The sequence below is a fragment of the Oryx dammah genome, unplaced genomic scaffold (assembly GCF_014754425.2).
Source record: "Oryx dammah isolate SB20612 unplaced genomic scaffold, SCBI_Odam_1.1 HiC_scaffold_1, whole genome shotgun sequence".
Lineage (NCBI taxonomy): Eukaryota > Metazoa > Chordata > Mammalia > Artiodactyla > Bovidae > Oryx > Oryx dammah.
The window spans coordinates 63,834,891-63,854,995 of record NW_024070185.1 but is presented as its reverse complement, the minus strand read 5'-3'; the positions used below and the strand labels follow the sequence as shown (position 1 = coordinate 63,854,995).

General features: G+C 35.1%; 1 protein-coding gene and 1 pseudogene across 2 annotated transcripts in view; one reads left to right on the top strand and one right to left on the bottom strand.

Moving 5' to 3' along the window:
* STX17 (syntaxin 17) overlaps positions 1-20,105 on the bottom strand; it is a 75,475-nt gene that overhangs the window by 30,740 nt on the left and 24,630 nt on the right. For both annotated transcript variants that reach the window (XM_040239003.1, XM_040239010.1), the window contains exon 3: positions 18,095-18,160. In XM_040239003.1, coding sequence (XP_040094937.1) covers positions 18,095-18,160 — 66 coding nt within the window. The remainder of the gene's footprint in view (positions 1-18,094; positions 18,161-20,105) is intronic.
* On the top strand, positions 4,718-7,582 carry LOC120862873 (annotated as a pseudogene).

The window sequence follows — 20,105 nt, the reverse complement described above, 5'->3', positions numbered from 1 at the left end:
CATCTAAAAAGATTAGAAGGAACAGTGCTCAGCACTCATTCAAAGCTGGAAAGTGTCCCACCAGATAAACTGGAAAAACTCTTAATTCATAGGGCATTGGGTGGAATACTCAGAAAGGTTTTTACTTCAGTCATAGGAAAATAAGTAGCCCTAGACCAAGCACTGTTCCAGTCAAGCTTATAATAGATTATAAAGTAAGGATCATTTTGATCCAAAAGGATCAAACTCTTTCCAAGTAACCTAACTATGTGCTATAACAAAGCTCAGAGGAGTTACAGGAATATAAAATTATCTAGCATCCAGTCATACAAAGGTAACCCAAGCAAAGACTACTATATATACAAAGAGGGAGAAAAATATGGCCAATAAAGAAGATAATAATCAGGTGAAACTGATCCAGAAATTACAATTAGCAGAGAAGCATATAAAAAGTATTATAATTGTATGCTATATGTTGAAAAAGTTAAGTAGAGAAATGGAAGATATTAAACCCAAATCAAAATTCTAGAGTAGAAAATTATAAGAAGAGATGAAAAATACATTGAATGGATTAACAGTAGATTAGACATGGCTGCTGATAATACTAGTGAACATGAAGGCATAGAAATAGAAAATATATAAAATGAAACACACAGAGAAAAGAGGATGCAAAAAATTTAAAAGAGCATCAGTGAGCTGTGAGCTAACTTCAAGTAGCATAGTATATATATAATTAGAGTCCCTGAAGGAGAGCAGAGATAGGAAGGGACAGAAAACTATTTTAAGACATAATGGCCAAACAATTTCCAAATTTGATGCAAACAATAAACGAGGAGATGCAAGAAGCTCAACAAATTTGAAGCACAAGAAAAATGAAGAAAACTCTACCAAGGCTCATTATAATCAAAGTGCTCAAAACCACTGATAAAATGAATGCTGTAAAAGTACTGAGAGAAAAGACACATATTACATATAGAGGAATAAAGATAAAAATAAAAACAGATTTCTCATGCAACTGAAAAGAAGTTGAACAACATCTTTGAAGTACTGAAGGAAAAACACAATGCAGAATTCTATATACAGCAAAATTCCTTTTGAAGACAAAGGCCAGATGAAGACTCTTCAGATATATACACAAAGGAATTTAACAACAGCAAAACTGCACTCTAAAAAATGTTAAAGGAAGCCTTTCAGGCAAAAGGAAAATTATACCATATAAAAATATGGGTTTAGTTTTGGCCACAGCAATCAGAGCAGAAAAAGAAATAAAAGGAATCCAGATGGAAAAGAAGAAGTAAAACTCTCACTGTTTGCAGATGACACGGTATTCTACACAGAAAACTCTAAAGACTCCACCAGAGAATTACTAGAGCTAATCAATGAATATAGTAAAGCTGCAGGATATAAAATCACACACAGAAATCCCTTGCATTCCTATACACTAATAATGAGAAAATAGAGAAATTAAGGAAACAATTCCATTCAACACTGCAACGAAATGAATAAAATACTTAGTAATATATCTACCTAGAGAAACAAAAGAGCTATATATAGAAAACTATAAAACACTGATGAAAGAAATCAAAGAAGACACTAATAGATGGAGAAATATACCATGTTCATGGATTGGAAGAATCAATATAGTGAAAATGAGTATACTACCCAAAGCAATTTACAAATTCAATGCAATCCCTATCAAGCTACCAATGGAATTTTTCACAGAACTGGAACAAATAATTTCACAATTTGTATGGAAATACAAAAAAAACTGGAATAGCCAAAGCAATCTTGAGAAAGAAGAATAGAACTGGAGGAATCAACCTGCCTGACTTCAGGCCCTACTACAAAGCCACAGTCATCAAGACAGTATGGTACTGGCACAAAGACAGAAATATAGATCAATGGAACAAAATAGAAAGCCCAGAGATAAATCCACACACCTATGGACACCTTATTTTGACAACGGAGGCAAGAATATACAATGGAGAAAAGACAATCTCTTTAACAAGTAGTGCTGGGAAAACTGATCAACCACTTGTAAAAGAATGAAACTAGAACACTTTCTAACACCATACACAAAAATAAACTCAAAATGGTTTAAAGATCTAAATGTAAGACCACAAAACTCCTAGAGGAGAACATAGGCAAAACACTCTCCGACATAAATCACAGCAGGATCCTCTATGACCCACCTCCCAGAGTTATGGAAACAAACGCAAAAATGAACAAATGGGATCTAATTAAAATTAAAAGCTTCTGCAAAACAAAGGAAAATATAAGCAAGGTGAAAAGACAGCCTTCAGAATGGGAGAAAATAACAGCAAGTGAAGCAACTGACAAAGAATTAATCTCAAAAATATACAAGCAACTCCTGAAGCTCAATTCCAGAAAAATAAATGACCCAATCAAAAAATGGGCCAAAGACCTAAACAGACATTTCTCCAAAGAAGACATACATAGGGCTAAAAAACACATGAAAAGATGCTCAACCTCACTCATTATCAGAGACATGCAAATCAAAACCACAATGAGGTACCATTTCAATCCAGTCTGAATGGCTGCTATCCAAAAGTCTACAAGCAATAAATGCTGGAGAGGGTGTGGAGAAAAGGGAACCCTCTTACACTGTTGGTGGGAATGCAAACTAGTACAGCCACTATGGAGAACAGTGTGGAGATTCCTTAAAAAATTGCAAATAGAACTGCCATACGACCCAGCAATCCCACTGCTGGGCATACACACCAAGGAAATCCAGAATTGAAAGAGACACGTGTACCCCAATGTTCATCGCAACACTGTTTATAATAGCCAGGACATGGAAGTAACCTAGATGTCCATCAGCAGATGAATGGATAAGAAAGCTGTGGTACATATACACAATGCAGTATTACTCAGCCATTAAAAAGAATACATTTGAATCAGTTCTAATGAGGTGGATGAAACTGGAGTCTATTACACAGAGTGAAGTAAGCCAGAAAGAAAAACACCAATACAGTACACTAACGCATATATATGGAATTTAGAAAGATTTTAACAATAACCCTGTATGAGAGACAGCAAAAGAGACACAGGTGTATAGAACAGTCTTTTGGACTCTGTGGGAGAGGATGAGGGTGGGATGATTTGGGAGAATGGCATTGAAACATGTATAACATCATATGTGAAACAAATCGCCAGTCCAGGCTTGATGCATGATACAGGATGCTCAGGGCTGATGCACTGGGATGACCCAGAGGGATGCTATGGGGAGGGAAGTGGGAGGGGGGTTCAGGATGGGGAACACGTGTACACCCATGGCGGTTTCATACTGATGTATGGCAAAACCAATACAATATTTTAAAGTAATTAGCCTCCAATTAAAATAAATAAATTTATATAAAAAAATAAAAAATTAAATAAAAATATGGGTTTACATAAAGGCATTAAGCACACAAAAAGTTGAAATAACAGAAGTAAATAAATAAGATTCCCCACTCCCACTTAATATCTAAATCACTTGAAAAAGATAACTGTTTAAACATTATGAAATAAATAACACATGTATCAGTATAAGTAAAATATATGACAACAGCAGCATAAAGACTGGGAGGGAAGGCCGTTATTTAAAAATCTACAAACATTAAATGTTAGAGAGGATGTGGAGAAAAGAGAACTTGCCTACACTGTTAATGGGAATGTAAATTGGTGCAGCCACTATGGAGAACAATATGGAGATTCAGTTTCTGTTTTGTATTGAATTCAGTTCAGTTAAGTTCAGTCGCTCAGTTGTGTCTGACTCCTTGAGACCCCATGAATCGCAGCACGCCAGTCCTCCTTGTCCATCACCAACTCCCGGAGTCCACCCAAACCCATGTCCATCGAGTCAGTGATGCCATCCAACCATCTCATCCTCTGTCGTCCCCGTCTCCTCCTGCCCTCGATCCCTCCCAGCATCAGTCTTTTCCAGTGAGTCAACTCTTCGCATGAGGTGGCCAAAGTATTGGAGTTTCAGCTTCAACATCAGTCCCTCCAATGAACACCAAGGACTGATCTCCTTTAGGATGGACTGGTTGGATCTCCTTGCAGTTCAAGGGACTCTCAAGAGTCTTCTCCCACACCACAGTTCAAAAGCATCAATTCTTCAGCACCCAGCTTTCTTTATAGCCCAACTCTCACATCCATACATGACCACTGGAAAAACCACAGCCTTGACTAGACGTATTGAATTAACTCAGTATATTTCATTCCATTTATTTTCTTTCTTGTCTTGCTAGCTATAACTTTGTTATTTTAGGGTTTATAGTATACTGATATAGTTTATCTTCAAGTAAGATTCTACTACTTAAGAAATTTACAATGTAAACATCATTAGTCAAATGAAATTAAAATGACAATGAGATTCCACTACAGACCTATAAAAAGTGGCTAAAATTAAAAGGTTAACCATAACAAGTGTTGGCAAGCATATGAAGGAACTGGCAGGAGTTTAAAATGCTACAATTATTTTGGAAAACAGCTTGGCAGTTCTTAAAAAGGTAAAGAATATGACCCAGTCATTCTATTCATAAGTATTTATCCAAGAGAAATGAAATTCTTTGTACATACAAAGTCTTATATTCAAACATTCATAGTAGACTTATTTGTAGTAGACAAAAACTAGAAATACCCAAATGTCCATCAACAGATGAATAGATAAACAGACTGTGGTAGATCCATACAATATAGTACCTACTCAACAATAAAAAGTGGTGAAGTTTATTCATGTCGAACTGTTATAGGGTCAGCAGCGTTGGGACCAGGAGGCCAGATAACCATGTCAGCTGCAGCCGTGATGCAGCCAATGTGGCCCCCTTGTCAGGGCCCAAAGAAATGAGTTTAGAGAAACCAAAGAAGATGACTAGAGAGGACTGGAGAAAGAAAAAGGATCTAGAGGAACAGTAAAAATTGGGCAATGCCCCTGCAGAAGTTGATGAAGAAGGAAAAGACATCAATCCTCATATTCCTCAGTATATTTCTTAAGTGCCATGGTATGTTGATCCATCAAAAATGCCTACTTTAAAGTATCAGAGACCACAGCCAGAGAAACAAAAGCAGTATAGGCCCATCCGGAGAATGGTATAAGAGGGGTGTAAAAGAGAATTCCATAATTACTAAATATCAAAAAGGAGCATGTGAAAACTGTAGAGCCATGACACACAAAAAGACTGTTTTGAGAGACCTAGGTGAGTTGGAGCAAAATTTACGGAGACTAATATAGCTCCAGATGAACACGTCCAGCCTCAGCTGATGTTTGACTACGATGGGAAGAGGGATTGGTGGAATGGCTACAATCCAGAATATATGAAAATTGTAGAAGAGTTTATTTGGGGGGGGGCTCCAAAATCACTGCAGATGGTGACTGCAGCCATGAAATTAAAAGACTCTTACTCCTTGGAAGGAAAGTTATGACCAACCTAGACAGTATATTGAAAAGCAGAGATATTACTTTGCCAACAAAGGTCTGTCTAGTCAAGGCTATGGTTTTGCCTGTGGTCATGTATGGATGTGAGAGTTGGACTGTGAAGAAAGCTGAGCACCGAAGAATTGATGCTTTTGAACTGTGGCGTTGGAGAAGACTCTTGAGAGTCCCTTGAACTGCAAGGAGATCCAACCAGTCCATTCTAAAGGAGATCAGTTCTGGGTATTCATTGGAAGGACTGATGCTGAAGCTGAAACTCCAATACTTTGGCCACCTCATGCAAAGAACTGACTCATTGGAAAAGACACTGATGCTGGGAGGGACTGGGGGCAGGAGGAGAAGGGGATAAGAGAGGATGAGACGGCTAGATGGCATCACCGACTCAATGGACATGGTTTGGGTAGACTCTGGGAGTTGGTGATAGACAAGGAGGCCTGGCATGCTGTGGTTCGTGGGGTTGCAAAGAGTTGGACACAACTGAGCGACTGAACTGAACTGAACTGATGCCAAAGTTGACCTAGCAAAGTGAACACTGAAAGCCCAAAAACTCCAAGAAGAATTAGCCTCAGGAAAATTAGTGGAACAGGCTAATTCTCTAAAACATCAGTGGGGAGAAGAAGAAATGAATTCTCAGATGGAAAAAGATCATAACAGTGAAGATGAGGATGAAGATAAATATGCAGATGATATTGACATGCCTGGACAGAATTTTGACTCTAAGAGATGAATTACTGTCGGAATCTCAGGATTCGAGAATATATTGTAAAATATATGTGGAATTTAGATCCAAATTCTGCTTACTATGATCCCCAAACTGGGCAATTAGAGAGAATCCCTATGTGAATGCAGGAAAGAATCCAGATGAAGTCAGCTATGCAGGGGATAACTTCATTAGATACACAGGTGATACCATTTCAATGGCTCAGACTCAACTGTTTGCTTGGGAAGCCTATGACAAGGGGTGTGAAGTGCATCTACAAGCAGATCCTACAAAACTAGAGCTACTGTATGAGTCCTTCAAAGTCAAGAAAGAAGACTTCAAAGAACAGCAGAAAGAAAGCATCCTGGAAAAGTATGGCAGTCAAGAACGCTTGGATGCTCCTCCAGCCAAATTGCTTTTAGCTCAGACTGAAAACTATGTGGAATACTCAAGATATTGGACAGTCATCAAAGGACAGGAGTGGCTGTCACCTGCTCCAAGTACGAGGAAGATCTGAAGATCAACAATCATACACATATCTGGGGATTTTACTGGAAAGAAGGCCGATGGGGATACAAATGCTGTCATTCTTTTTTCAAGTATTCCTATTGTACTGCAGAAGCTGGGAATGAGATTGCTAATTCAGAGGAATGTATTATAAATGATGCAACTGGAGAAGAATCTGTGAAAAAACCCTCAAACCCTCATGGAGATGCATCAGGAAAAACTAAAAGGAGAAAAAGAAAAAAAAAAAGGCACTGAATGCAGAAGAGGTCCGTCTTCTTCACGTCAAGGAGATCATGCAGATTGATGAGAGGAAGCGACCTTACAACAGCATATATGAAACTCAGGAACCACTGAAGAGGAAATGGAGGCCTACAGAATGAAATGTCAGAGGCCAGATGACCCCATGGCCTCCTTCCTTGGACAGTAGTAACTCGTCACTGACAGTGACCCAAGATAGACTCTGCTGATACATTCTTTTAGATTCTTGCTGTTGATTATCGACGGAAAAATCCCTATCTATTCTCGTTAAAGTCAGGAAGCAAGGAGACTGCCTGACTTTAATAAAGCATCCAGAAGTCTCACAGTAAATTCTTTCCTTTACACAGTGAAGAACAAAGAAGAAGAAATAAAGTGGTACATTAAGTGCAGATTAAGATTTTATTTGAGATTTTATATTAGTGATGTGGGAAACGGTCTCAGTTCTCCACCTATCATAAATATCTTCTCAACATTTATTTATTGTTTCAAACTTTATTTCCTCAGTTTTTATGGCCCTTTATGTAGTGTTACAACTCACTGTGAATGCAGTTAGTTACTCTTTCTTGAAACAAGGACTTCATTTTTTTTAATTAGTAGTAACTATAACTGTAGTTATTTGATAATCATTTCTTTTTGCCTTCTGAGATTTTTCTGATCTGAAGCTGATAACCTATCTTGAGCGTTGGGTTACTGGAAGGAAATCTGTAGAACATGTGAATAAGTTTATCCCTGATGTCAATCTGTGTAGTAACAATTCTGTTTTCCACTTGGTTATAAAATTTTGATTTTCAAAACATTTCCTTGTATCTTACACTCAGAACTAAATGTGTTAGCCTTTGAATAGGGAAAAAAAGTTTTTCACCCTTGAGTCAGTGTTGACTGATCAGTCCTAGGTCTTTTACAATTCTGGACGGGGGTATTCAGACACCGAAATCCTCTCCTTTATCACAGAGGATATGGTTTGTGATACTAATTGCTATTTTAATTGTGACTGCCTTTATATAACAATCATGAATATTAGAGTTTTTAAAGATTGTAGAGTATCTGTTGTACCTAATCTTTATAGCCAGCAGGTGTCTTTTGGTAAAATTTGCAAAAAGTGAAACCTGAAGTTGAAGGTGTCTTCAAAATATTACAAGTATAGCCTGTAGGGCTATTAGTAACTGAGAATGACATGATTTTTTAGCTTCTTCTAATAACATTGTGAAGATAATACTGACAGAATGGGATCAGTGAAAACAGCCTGTTTAAAACCCCTGACACAAGTACACTGACTTTGAACAGTTCACTGGCTTTTCCAAACTACCAAAACCCACTAGAATATTGCATTAAGTTAACATCTCAGAAACACTGCTGATGGGAAAGTAACTAAATCAAACTGTCAAGTACTGTGGATATACACTGAATCTAAATTCAGACCAGTATGAAATTAAAACAGTGATGCAAACAGATCTAATTCTTACCTACTTTAAGAATGTCAAATTTTATGTTTTCACATTCCTACCTTAACATAGGCTGGTTCAACATAAAAAGTGATATTAGTGTCTATTTTGTATTTTATTTATCTTTTGTTAATAAAGATATATAATTGAAAATAAAAACAAAAGTGGTGAAGTACTGATACACAATACAACATGGATGAACTTCAAAATATACATGCAAAGTGAAAGTGAAAGAAACCAGACAAAAAAGAAGTATATACTATATGCTTCTATTTATAGAACATTCTAGAAAATTCAAACTAATGCATAGTAACAGAAAGCAGGTCAGTGGTTGCTCGGGTAGTAGGAGTGTATGTGCATGTGGGAGGATGAAGAGGAAGTCAGAAAGAAGGTTACCGGGGGTATAAGGAAACTTGGGAGCAATGGATATATTTTTGTTATCTGGACTGTGGTGAAGGGTTCACGGTATCTTGATTGCGGTGATGGTCTCATGGTGTGTATATATATCAAAACTTATCAAATTGTATATTTTATCAAATGTCAATTATACCTCAAGAAAGCTGTTTGGGAAAAAAAGCAGAAACAAAAGCAAAAACAATATCATATATTATTTATATATGCTGCTGACAAGTGCTCAATTGTGTCCAACTCTCTGCAACCCCATGGACTGCAGCCCTCCAGGCTCCTCTGTCCATGGGATTTTTCCAGGCAAGAATACTGGAGTGGGTTGCTATTTCCTTCTCCAGGTATTTATATACAGTTATATGCAGAAAAATGGCAAATACTTAAAACAAGGGAAAAGATTTCCTTCAGACGCAGACAGGAACAAAGTAAATGGAATCAAGGAAGGGTACACAACTGACTTCAGTGGTATTTCTAAATTTTTCTTTCCAAAAAAAATGGGAAGAAATTGGGCAAAATGTTAAGAGTTGACAAAGTTGAGTGATGAGTATATAAATGTTATATTTTCATTATTTCCTTTCCTACATTTTTGTATATTTGAAGTGTGTGTAACTTCTCAAAATGGTATTTCAATGTTAAATTTGTTGTCAAGAGCTCCTTATTCCTCTGTCAAGATTTTAAGTCCAGAACCATTTCCCAGGGCTACAGAAAGTATGTAAAAATTAACATACCAGGCCTCTGACATTCTACACAAATTGTCTATACCTGAGTGTTTCTGCTAAAAAGCAGACCCATAGTACCCTGATTATTTTATTAGCCACCTATCTGGCATTCTTGCTTCAATCCTTGCTCCCACAGAATCTATCCTTCTCATAATAGTCAAGGTGCTCTTTTAAATCACATCACATTATCATATGCTCAGAACTTTAAGTTACCACATCCTGCAAGGCCTTCCCTAATTAGAGACAGCTGATCTCTCTGACCTCATCTCTTGGGCTCACATCAACCACAGTGACCTCCTTATTACTCCCTGAATATGCCACACATCCTCTCACCTCAGAGTCTTCACATTGGGCTTCCCTTAGCCTTTACTTCCTCCAGGTCTCAGCTCAAATGTCATTAGAAACCTTCCACAACCATCCTTTATACAAAACAACACTCATCATCTCCAGCAATTCTTTGTTCCTTTTAACCAGCTTTTGCTTTTACTTCAAGGTACTTATAATCATCTAAATATTTATTTTAAAAATATGTCTGTTTTCTTCATTCCTACCCCCAACATAAAAATTCAATGAGAAACGAATTTTCTTCTGTTTTGCTCACAGCTGTATCTCCAGTGACTTGAATAGTATCTGTGGTGGTGGTTTAGTGGCTAAGTCATGTCTTGTAACTGCATGGACTGTATCCCACCAGGCTCCTCTGTCCATGGGATTTCCCAGGCAAGAATACTGGAGTGAGTTGCCATTTCCTTCTCCAAGGGATCTTTTCAACCTAGGGACGAACCCTCGTCTCCTGAATTACAGGCGGATTCTTTACTGCTGAGCCACCAGGGAAGCCCTGGAATAGTATCTAGGACATAGTAAACGTTCAAGTGTTTCTGTTCTCCTAATAACCAGGTTCTCCCAATAATCTCCTGAAAATATAATAAATAATAGTATGCCAAGTTCTGAAAATATGCAAAACTATCAAGTTTGATAAATGGTACTATAATCAAGGAAATAAGTTTTTTTTTTAAAGTATACCAACTCAGTAATTAAAATATTTTGCAGTAAGCAAGTAGTAGTAAACTGCAAACTATGGCCAAATTTTCAGTAAAGTAAAGGTGACATCTCTCTCTTTCTAGTTCTGCATCTAAATTTAGTAACTAGTTATGGCTTTTTCCCTTCTTCCAGAAATATCCTGAAATTTCTGTCTGTAGATTAAAAGATATATTTAAATGTATACTTATCTATACTGATAATTGTAAAAAGTAATCATTCTGAGTTAATTAAAATTCTGAAAAATGGCTAATTATGTATGTAATGATTAAAACAAGAGAAGCTATGCATATATTTGCCTTTGTTAAATATTGATTTAAGGATTTCTAATGTGTTTTTACAACATGTAATTTTGAGAGCAAATTGTACACAGCAGAAAACATTTGGTATCATAATAATTAATCTAATTTCTTTACAAACATAAAGCACAAGTCCACTGGGAAACATTTAAACAACTTAGAGTAAACACATTCTAGATGTCATACAATTTATTATTAAGGACCCCAGAGCCATACTATTTAATTAAAGTAAATCTGGACTATCCCTTGCTTGTATTACCTAACTATTACATTAAGGTATTAATAGTAGTTAATGACTTCACACATATTTCAATATCAAAAGGCACCAAAAAAGATTACATATAGCTTAAAATATATTACATGAACCACCTAAAGGAATAAAAACCAAAGGAGAAAAGGGCCTCCATTCATTTACTCAACAAATATCTAATGAAGACCTACTATCTATGTATTAAGTGCAGTATTCCTGAGAATACTCCTGGATTAGTCTATCCACCTGAGTTAATATTAAAAACAATTCCCCTGTCTTTCAACTTATGACAGTCTTGTGCTTTAGACAAACACCAGTTTCTATGTTCTTCAGCCTTCTTTAATCTGAAAAATGAGAATAATATTGCCCTTATCCAGCACCCCAATAGCTGACATTCTATCGCTTATTGGTCTCCAGAATATATTTGACAATTAGTCACATACTGACTTATGATACTTCTTTTCCTAAAGCTTTAAATTATTTAGTATAATTGGCCATAAGATCTATATATGAAAATTAACTCTATTTCTATATATACCACCAAAAGTTAGAAAACATAATTTAAAAGGACAATGTTTCATACCTCCCTCAAACACAAAGACACATCCTAAAACAATAAAGTATTTAAGAACAAATTAATGAAGTAGATTGAAATAGACAAAATTAAGTGTAAGTCCTGTATTCCAGTCATTTGTTGCTGCATAACAAATTCCTCCAAATTCCTCCTGCCTAAAACCACCACTTAATTTTGCTAATGACTTTGCAGACCAGACATTGAAGAAATCAGCTGAAGAGTTCTTCCCTGGGATCACTCATGTAATTGAGTCAGGCATTGGCTGAAGTTGTATTCATTTGAAGGCTCAACTGCACTGATGTCCAAGATGGCTCACTCATGTGGCTAGCACTTGAGGCTAGAAATTCCTAAGAGCTCAGTTGTGGCTGTGGATATCTCCTGCATGGAGGTCTTCAGATATATGGAAATTAGCATATGGCTAATTTCCTCCAGTGCAAGCATCCTCAGAGAACCACTGGGAGCTATTTGGCTTTTTCTAACCTAGCCTCACAAGTCTAGTGGCATTACTTCTGCCACAGCTCAGATTCAAAGGGAGGGGAATGAGACTCCACCTATTGGTGGGGAGCAACAAGGACATACTGTAGAAGACCATGTAGGATGATAAAAACCTATGTAGATATCTTGATAGATTGTACAATCTACCACAATCTTATGCATAAAACTATAAAGATACACATATAATAAAGAAGTTGTAAACAAGTACAAGAATATCATATATTCATAGGTAGGAAAACAGGACATTGTAAATATGTCAATTTTCTCTAAATAGATGAATAAATCTAATGTGATTCCCATATTTCCAACAAGATTGTGTATAAACTTTGAAAAACAGATTCCAAATTTTATATGGATTACCAAATGGCCAAGCATAGCCAAAACACTCCTGGGAAGGAAAAATAAGGTAACCGTATTGTCCTACTAGATATCAAGCCTTATAACAAGGCTGTCTTAACATAGTATGGACCTTGATGGAGAAATAGACAAATAGAAGAGAAAGACCAGAGACAGACTCATGCATATGGAACTGCAATATGTAAGTAACACTGCAGATATCTGTTAATAATGAAAGACAACTGGTTTTCCAAATGGGATAATATTTTACTTATATCTACCTCATACCAGGTGGATTAACAACTTAAATGTTAAAAGCAAAATATTTAAAATATTCAATAGAAAATATAGGGAAATATCTTCTTGATCTTAGGACACAGAACATTCCCTGAACAAGACAGCAAAAGCATGAACCACAAGAGAAAAGACTGATAAATAAAGACTGACACATTTAAATTAAGAGCTCCTTTTCAACAGACATTGTAACAAAAGTAAAAAGATAGTTCTTACTGTACAAATCTAATAATGATAAATCTTGAAAATTCATAGTAACTGTTCATTAAATTGTTTATCTAAAAATGTTTTACACAAACTAGCAAAGAACAAGCCTATACAAAAAATTCAAGGCATATACGAATAAAACTAAGCCAATACCTACATCTAAAAACAGTTTCAATCTCATTATTTTAATGGTACACATAAAACTTCTATGCCAGATGGAGATCAATAATGTAAATATATATATATAGTTTAAAAAAATCAGTAAACAAACACTTTGACCCTACCATTGTCTCAGAAAGTCATAAGTGATTTTTAATAACCTGTTAAACAGTGAAGATGGTAAGAAACAAAAGTCATAATAATCTCATTGACATTAACATGCACAGTACCATTCCATAAACTCTGAATCTTGCTGAGCAGCTGGCATTCTGAGATACACAATTAGTGGAGACATAGTCACTGATATTAGGGCTATAATCTAGGCAACAAGAAATACTGATAAAATACATATATATGAAAGGCAAGTCAAATTTCCACCTAAGTTTCAAATCAATCTTTTTTTCTGTACCTTCACCATTTCTGTAACCACTCCCAAATAATCTCTTGCACTGATTATATTCTATCCCAATCTACTGAGTATACTGCAGCCATAGTAACATTTTTTGAAATGTAAGAGGACTAAAGATGCCTTTTTTGATGAGACTTCAAATTCAGAAACATTTGACACAGGGCTAAAATAGAGAGGGGGCAGGACTCACATGACTGAACAATGGAAGCACAGAATTCACCTACGCTGCTTCTGTAATTAGGAAATAAGTGCCTCCTTACCCTAGGAGGAAAACAAGGATTCTTCTTCAGAAAACTAAACCACAACAACCTCCAGACACTGATACTTGGAGGTTGCTCCAAGGAAAATGCCAGCCTATCAAAGAATATTTAAGTGAAGTCCACCAGGAGACAAGCAATCAGCTCTTTAATGTCTCAGAAAAGCAGAAAGAATTGTTATGTCCAAAGGTAAAATGCTATAAAAAATAATAAGATAAAGTTCTTGGGAAATAAATGTCATAATAGTAGAAGCAAAGAATTCAGTAGAAAGAATTGAAAATAAAGCTGAGGAAATCTCTCAGAAAAGAGAATAGAAAATTAGAAAAGCAATCCAAGAGTCTTCCATTCAACTGAATAGAGATCAGCAAACTTTTTCTGCAAAGGATTGGACAGTAAATAGTTTAGGCTTTGCCAGCCATATGATCTCTTGATGCAACCATTCAATTCTGCTGTTGTAGTATGAAAGCAGCCAAATATAGTACATAAATAAATGGGGCCCACAGCAGGCAAGATTTGGCCTGTGAGCTATAGTTTGCTGACCCTTGTGGTAAAAGGATATTTTAAGAAGAGAGGACAAAAGAAAACACAGAGGAATAAATAATCAATAAGCAAGAAAAATTCCCAAGGGCTTCCTTGGTAGTCCAGTGGTTAAGAATCCATCTGTCAATGCAGGGAACACAGGTTTAATCCCTGATCCAGAAAGATCACACATGCTGTGAGACAACTAAGCCCATGCACCACAAACACTGAACCTGCACTCTAGAGCCCACAAGCTGCAACAACTGAAGCCTGCATGCCCTAACCCCATGCTCCAACACAAGAGAAGCCGCTGCAATAAGAAACCAACACAGTGCAACTAGAGTGGCCCCTGATTACCATAACTAGAGAAAGCCCTAGAGCAGCAATGAAGACCCAGTGCAGCCAAAAATAAGTAAATAATTTTTTAAAAATATATTTTATGAAAAGGAAAGAAAAATTCACAGAATTAAAATCATGAGTTTTTAAAATGAAAGTGTCCAATACAAAGCATATCACATTATCAAATTTCAGAACTCTAAGGTAAACAGATCACAAAAGTTCCCTAAAGGAAAAAAAACTTGGTCCTATACAAAGAATGGGAAACTAGATGACATTTACTTTTTAAGAGCAACAGTAAATTAGAAAGCCTTCAAAACTGAAAGAGAATTCTATACCTACTGAAATTAGCAATCACATGTGAGGGGAAAATATCGGTATTTATCAGACACATAATAAATTAAAATTTTACCTCTAAGGTACCCTTATTTGAGAGCTATTGAAAGATATATTCCAACAGAACAATGGAGTAAGCCAAAAATGAGGAAGACGTGATATCCAGAAAAAACAGGAACCCAACACGGGAACAACTGAGGGAAGTCCCAGAACAACAGCTGTGCAACAAACCTAGAAAATGAGTTCAGATTGGAAATGGAAGAAGGGTTTCAGGAGAGAGTCTTTAGGATAGAGAATTGAAGTGACATATTTGAGCATATGAAAAATATTGACAGCATTCTGGCAGAGATGTGGAGCAAGATGATATGGGTGGGAGGTGGGAGGGGGGTTCATGTTTGGGAACTCATGTACACCCGTGGTGGATTCATGTCAATGTATGGCAAAACCAATGCAGTATTGTAAAGTAAAATAAAGTAAAAATAAAAATTTAAATAAAAAAATAAAACATTAGCTACAACAAACAAAAAAAAATTAACTAAAAATATACAAAAAACAGGATATTTTTTTAAATGAAAAGATTATTAACTCCAAAAGAAGCAAAAGGACAGTTAACATCATACTTAACAATAAAGAGGACAAAGTATTTCCTCTAAGGTCAGAAACAAGACAAGAATGTCCACTCTTAGCACTTTTATTCAACATAGTATTGGAAGTTCCAGCCACAGCAATCAGATGAGAAAAAGAAATAAAAGGAATCCAAACTGAAAAGAAAGTAGTAAAACTGTCACTGTTTGCAGGTGACATGATACTTAGAAAATCCTAAACATACCACCAGAAAACTACTAGAGCTCAATGAATTCGGTAAATTTGCAGGATGCAAAATTAATATACAGAAATCTGTTGCATTTCTATATATTAACAACAAAGTAATCAGAAAAAGTAATTAAGTAAATAATCCATTCACCACTGCATCAAAAAGAATAAAATATCTAGGACTAAACCTACCTAAGGAGGTAAAAGACCTATACCTGGAACACTATAAAACACTAATGAAAGAAATGAAGATGACACAAACAGACGGAGAGATATACCATGTACATGGATTGGAAGAGTTAATATTCTTAAAATGACATACTCTCCAAAGCAATCTATATATTCAATGCAAACCCTACCAATATGCCAAGGGCATTTTTCACAGTACTAGAACAAATAATTTTTAAGTTTGTATGGAAACAAAAAAGATCCTAAATGGCCAAAACAATCTTGAGAAAGAACAGAGCTGGAGGAATCATGCTCCCTGACTTCTGACTATACTACAAAGCTACAGTAATCAAAACAGTATGGTATTGGCACAAAAACAGACACATAGATAAGTGGCACAGAACAGAGAGCTGAGAAATAAATCCACCTACTCATGGTCAATAAATCTACAACAAGAGGCTAGAATATATGATGGAAAAAAGTCATCTCTCCAGTAAGTAGTGGTGGGACAGTTACATATAAAAGAATGCAATTAGAAAATTCTCTAAAACCATATACCAAAATAAACTCAAAATGGATTAAAGACTTAAATGTAAGACCAGAAACCATAAAGCTTCTAGAAGAAAACACAGGCAGAACACTCTGACATAAATCTTAGCAATATTTCTTTTGGATCTGTCTCCTAAAGAAAAGGAAATAGAAGCAAAAATGAACAAATGGGACCTAATCAAACTTAAAAGCTTTTGCACAGCAAAAGAAACCACTGGCAAAACAAAAAGACAACCAACTGGATGGGAGAAAACGTGTGCTAATGATGTGACCAATAAGGGGTTTATACCCAAAGTATATAAACGACTTGTATAACTCAACAGCAAAAACAACAAACAACCCAACTAAAAAAATGTGCAGAAGACCTAAGCAGACTCACAGATATAGAGAACAAATTGATGATTATCATTAAGGACAGGGAAAAGAGGTGGGGCAAGATAGGGGTAGGCAACTAAGAGATACAATCTACTTCGCAGAAAATAGATAAGCTACAAGGATAAATATATCCTTGTACAATACAGAGAATATAGCCAATATTTTATAATAACTAGAAATGGAATATAACCTTTAAAAATTGTGAATCACTATGTTATATATCTATAACTTATATAATACCATATATGAACTATATCTCAATTAAAAATAAATACTAAACACATTCTATATTAGAGTAAAACAAAGCAAAAGTCTGTACTGTTTATCACTATTTGGCTTAGCAAGAAACAATGTCCTTATAATCAAAACAATGAGATATCAATCACTCATTTAACCAAACTTATAATAATATAAATATGGGGGAAGGAAATAGGAGAGTAGGCTTGAAAGCTAGATCTGCACCTCATATAGCAAGAAGTGAAGAGGCTATGTCTAAACCCGATTAAGAAATAACAGTCTACACATGGTATTTAGGAATAAAGAGCTAAATACCAAGGAACATGGCCAAAAGGATTAAAAGTAGTTTCTTAAAAGAAGGACCTGGATATGTAGAAGGGTAGGTGCTGTGTCTTTTTACTTGGCTTTTAACTATGCAAATATATGAATTTCAGAAATTAATTTAAAATAATTAACATTTATCAAAAAGCCAATAATTGGCAAATAATATTTACAACACTATATTACTGCATCAGTCTTATAAAAAGATCAATTATCTTAAAATTATAAGGACTTCTGACAGAAGACAACAACATAATATATGCAAGGGACGTGAACAGACAATTCATTTTTAAAAAATTTACTATCCAAGGTTCATATAAAAAGTTTCACCTTTCAAAGCAATGAAAGAAAAAGTCCAGATTAAAACAACAAAGCAGCATTATTTTAACCTACTAATTAGCAAAAATTTAAGGAATGAGTAGTATTAATGTTATAAAATGGATTCATAGTGAAAGTGTAAGTTAATATAACATTTCTGGAGAAAATTTTGGTAATATTATTCAAAACCTTAAAAAGATGACTGACATCTGATTCAATAATTCCTGCTAAAAATGAATCTTTAAGGAAATAGTTACAAATACAATAAAAGGATTCAGCTACAGGGTATTTATTTTAGCAAAATTTCCTTAGGACTGTATTTTTCATATCAATTTACCTGAAACAATAAAATAGCCATACCTGAACTGTACGTCCTGCATTGATATGCTCTTCATGCAACTTGTCCCATACTCTGCACCTCTGATACTGTACGAAAGAAAAGGAAAGGTAATGAATTTTTTAAATCACTAAGTGATTATTCCCAGTTTACCACAAAAATCTCCACTCACCCACCGAAACTTAAACATGCAAGCTAAAAAACTTACTTAGTAGTGGGAATTAACTGTCCAAAGACCATACAGATAGGAAGTTTTCAAAAACATTACACACAAAATTCTGGCAAACGGTAAAACAAATAAAAACCACTAAATATTATTTACTTTCTTTTACTGAAAAAGAGTATGTATTTTGTCTATAATGCATACTCCTTGGAGGTGAAAAAAATAAAGATTGAGAATGTAAAAAAATGTGAAAAAAATGAAAAGATTAACAGCATTCATCAGATATTCTTACTATACATGAAGATTTTGAAATGTCTGTTAATGATAGAGTCAACTACTGAAAACTAAAATCTCATTTGAGAAAAAGGAACATTGATATCACAGACTAGAAAGTATGTAAAAATGAGAATGAACATTTTATATATTTTAGCTTTTCACCTAGATTATGTTTAGTTTTCAGAGTTTCATCTAAGAAATTTAATGAACATAATGGAAAATTTTTCATTTGAGAAGAACCATAGCAAAATGTGGTAACATGACAATATTTACACAAAATATAAACAATGTCAAATATCATATTATTTTTCATTGAAATTTTAAAAATCCAAATAATTAAGATGTCAGTAGATGTGAATAATGACATTAAACATATTTTTGGTATACCACCCACACACACACACATACACGTACACACACACACACACACAAAATCATCCTAGAAATATTCTGAAAACACATAAACATGAAAATGTCCCATATATACATAGAAGGCCTAATAGATTATAAGAGTAGAGCACTAAAATTTTTTCAAGGGTATTTGTATATTCTCTATTGTTTACAACACAGCAAAAAAAAAAAACTCTTGATAACTCCTGAATTTTTTTTACATCATCTAAGAACAGTAGCTATTAAGCTTAAAAATAACTAGAGTATATTGAAAATATATTTGCCAAACATAAACTTAAAACCACTACCCAATCAAATAAATTTAAAATTTACTGCTTTCACCTCTAATAATAATTGAATGATGCCAGCAGATTCAGTATAAATGTTCATTTAGATAGTGTTATATTAATAAAAAGAAGGGAATGGAAGCCAAAGGTACAATCTGAAAACAAGTCACTTTAAAATTTATTACTTAATACTAATCTGTCATGATATTTTTAATAAAAATTAATGTTAAGGAAACAGAGAATCCAGAGAAGTCAGGGCTGCAAGAATTCATGGAGCAGAGTATCAGAGAAGAAAAAGCTGCATGTGAGGATATAACTGCATTAACAGGAGAGGACCATACAGAGAGAGAGTTTCAGAGATCCACAGGGTTTTGCTTTTGAGTCTTCAGCTGAGTACAGAGCAGCACAAGCACATAAGGAAACTACCTGAAGACAGAAAAAGAATCACTGAAAAAGACCAGGTAGGCTCATCACTCCAAATCACACAAGCCCAAAAACAGTTCATGTGACCACCAGTCAGAGTAGAAAAATCTCTCAACATACTGGAATCAGGCAGAGTACTCCAAAGTACTGTACTGTGTGGGGGAAAGTTAGGCCTGGAACAAAGTCTGTTCTGATCCTCTGCAAGCTTAAAAGAGCCTCAAAAGGATCACTGTTCCTAAATAACTTAGTTGTATCTCAGAATAAATAAAGTTCAAAAGTACTCAAAGAAATTTTGGAATATTCAGTATCCAACAAATTCAGAATGTCTGGCATCCAATAAAAAATTACCATGCATGCAAAAAAAAGGCAGGGAAATATGATCTGTAATAAGAAAAACCAATCAACAAAAACAGATTTAGATATGATAGAGATAATGGAATTAACAGATAAAGATATTAAAAGTTATGATATATTCCATGTTTAAGAAAGCTAAAG